Genomic DNA, 1,558 nt, shown 5'->3' with positions numbered 1-1,558 from the left:
TATATGTATAACTATATCTACATACTTATAGTCTGCGGGTGTTTTAACACTGTATCCATTGCTCTGTCCGTTGGGCAGAGTATGAGGTCCACTGAATGCAAGTAGTCCATCTGGGACAATCCAATTCAGGTCGCCGTTCTCCACCTGAGTGTAAACGCCATCATATCATTTGTTATTGAAAACGTTTCATATCCGCAACCGTATTCTCCACCTGAATATAAACGTTGTCATTCTGTTCGCTATTTGAAACCTTTCATATCCTCAACCGCTTCATGGTAATATACACTGTAGTCGCTGGCTTTTAACATATAATAGTAGTGGTTGCTTGAGTATGTACTGTACCTTGGAGCGGACAACCACGCACCAACAATGTAACGCACACTCTAGTACAGACAATACATCTCAGTGTACGTTGTGGTTGTCTGATATATACACCTCAGTGTACGTTGTGGTTGTGTGATATGTATATACACCTCACTGTACGTTTAGTAAATATGCTTAGATCCATACATCTCAGTGTACGTTTAGTAGGATCCATACACCTCAGTGTACGTTTAGTAGGTATGCTTAGATCCATACACCTCAGTGTACGTTTAGTAGGTATGCTTAGATCCATACACCTCAGTGTACGTTTAGTAGGTATGCTTGGATCCATACACCTCAGTGTACGTTTAGTAGGTATGCTTGGATCCTCATCAGGTGTCGAATAAGCGTACTGCATTCACCAATAGTGAGCCTAGAGTGAGGTCTTTTAGTATATATTGACAGCCTCAACACCCCTTTATTCACTTGAGTAAACATTGCATTGGGTGTACCGTATTTAGGTGTACCGACTTTAGGTGTACCGTCTTTAGGTGTACTGTCTCATGTACTGAGAAACACAGACGCTTGACATGAAGTATGAGTTTTAAGCAGACAATCCACATACGTGTGCATGTACTGTACATGTATATGTACACGGTCCAAATTTATGAACATGTATATGTACACAGTCCAAATTACAGTACAAGCTCGTACATAGGTACTGTAACCAATTAAACTATCGATGTACATAGTGTGTATACGGGCGTGTACTTGATGTCAGTAGCTCATGACAGCGGAACACACACACACATATGTCCTACACAATTGTCGTAAACAAATGTCGTAAACAAACGTCGTAAACAAATGTTAATACCACAGACCTGTTCGTAGAATTTGTATGTGTCTGAGCAGAAATACTGAGCGTCGTAGAAGCCGTTCAACTGTGCCTGCTTGATGCCTGTTTAGAGTATTGAGTGGGGCAGCATATCAGATGCAATGTGTAGCGCCAGGTGTACATGACAAGATTCCTTGTCCCGATGTAGTGAATTATATTACCGAACACACCCCCCCCCACCACACACACACACACACGCACACACACACACACACACAAACACACACACACAGTATATCAGTACAGCTTACACCGATTTCAAATATCTTTGTTGTCTTTGGATGTATAGATGATGTTATTTCTGTATATACATATACATACATAATAATATTGATACATACGCATAATATATAGTTATAA

The 1,558-nt window shown here is 40.4% G+C and overlaps 1 protein-coding gene across 1 annotated transcript; it reads right to left on the bottom strand.

The window, feature by feature from the left end:
• Positions 1-25: 25 nt before the first annotated feature.
• Positions 26-1,261, bottom strand: SARC_15845 (hypothetical protein; the record flags this gene model as incomplete). Its single annotated transcript, XM_014290044.1, has 2 exons — positions 26-144; positions 1,185-1,261. Coding segments are annotated over 2 exons (196 nt in total), but the record flags the coding sequence as incomplete, so codon positions are not given.
• Positions 1,262-1,558: the final 297 nt, after the last annotated feature.

The sequence above is a fragment of the Sphaeroforma arctica genome (genome assembly GCF_001186125.1).
Source record: "Sphaeroforma arctica JP610 unplaced genomic scaffold supercont1.6855, whole genome shotgun sequence".
NCBI classification, from domain to species: Eukaryota; class Ichthyosporea; order Ichthyophonida; genus Sphaeroforma; species Sphaeroforma arctica.
The sequence above is the reverse complement of the archived record's forward strand: the minus strand, read 5'-3'. Positions and strand labels throughout refer to the sequence as shown.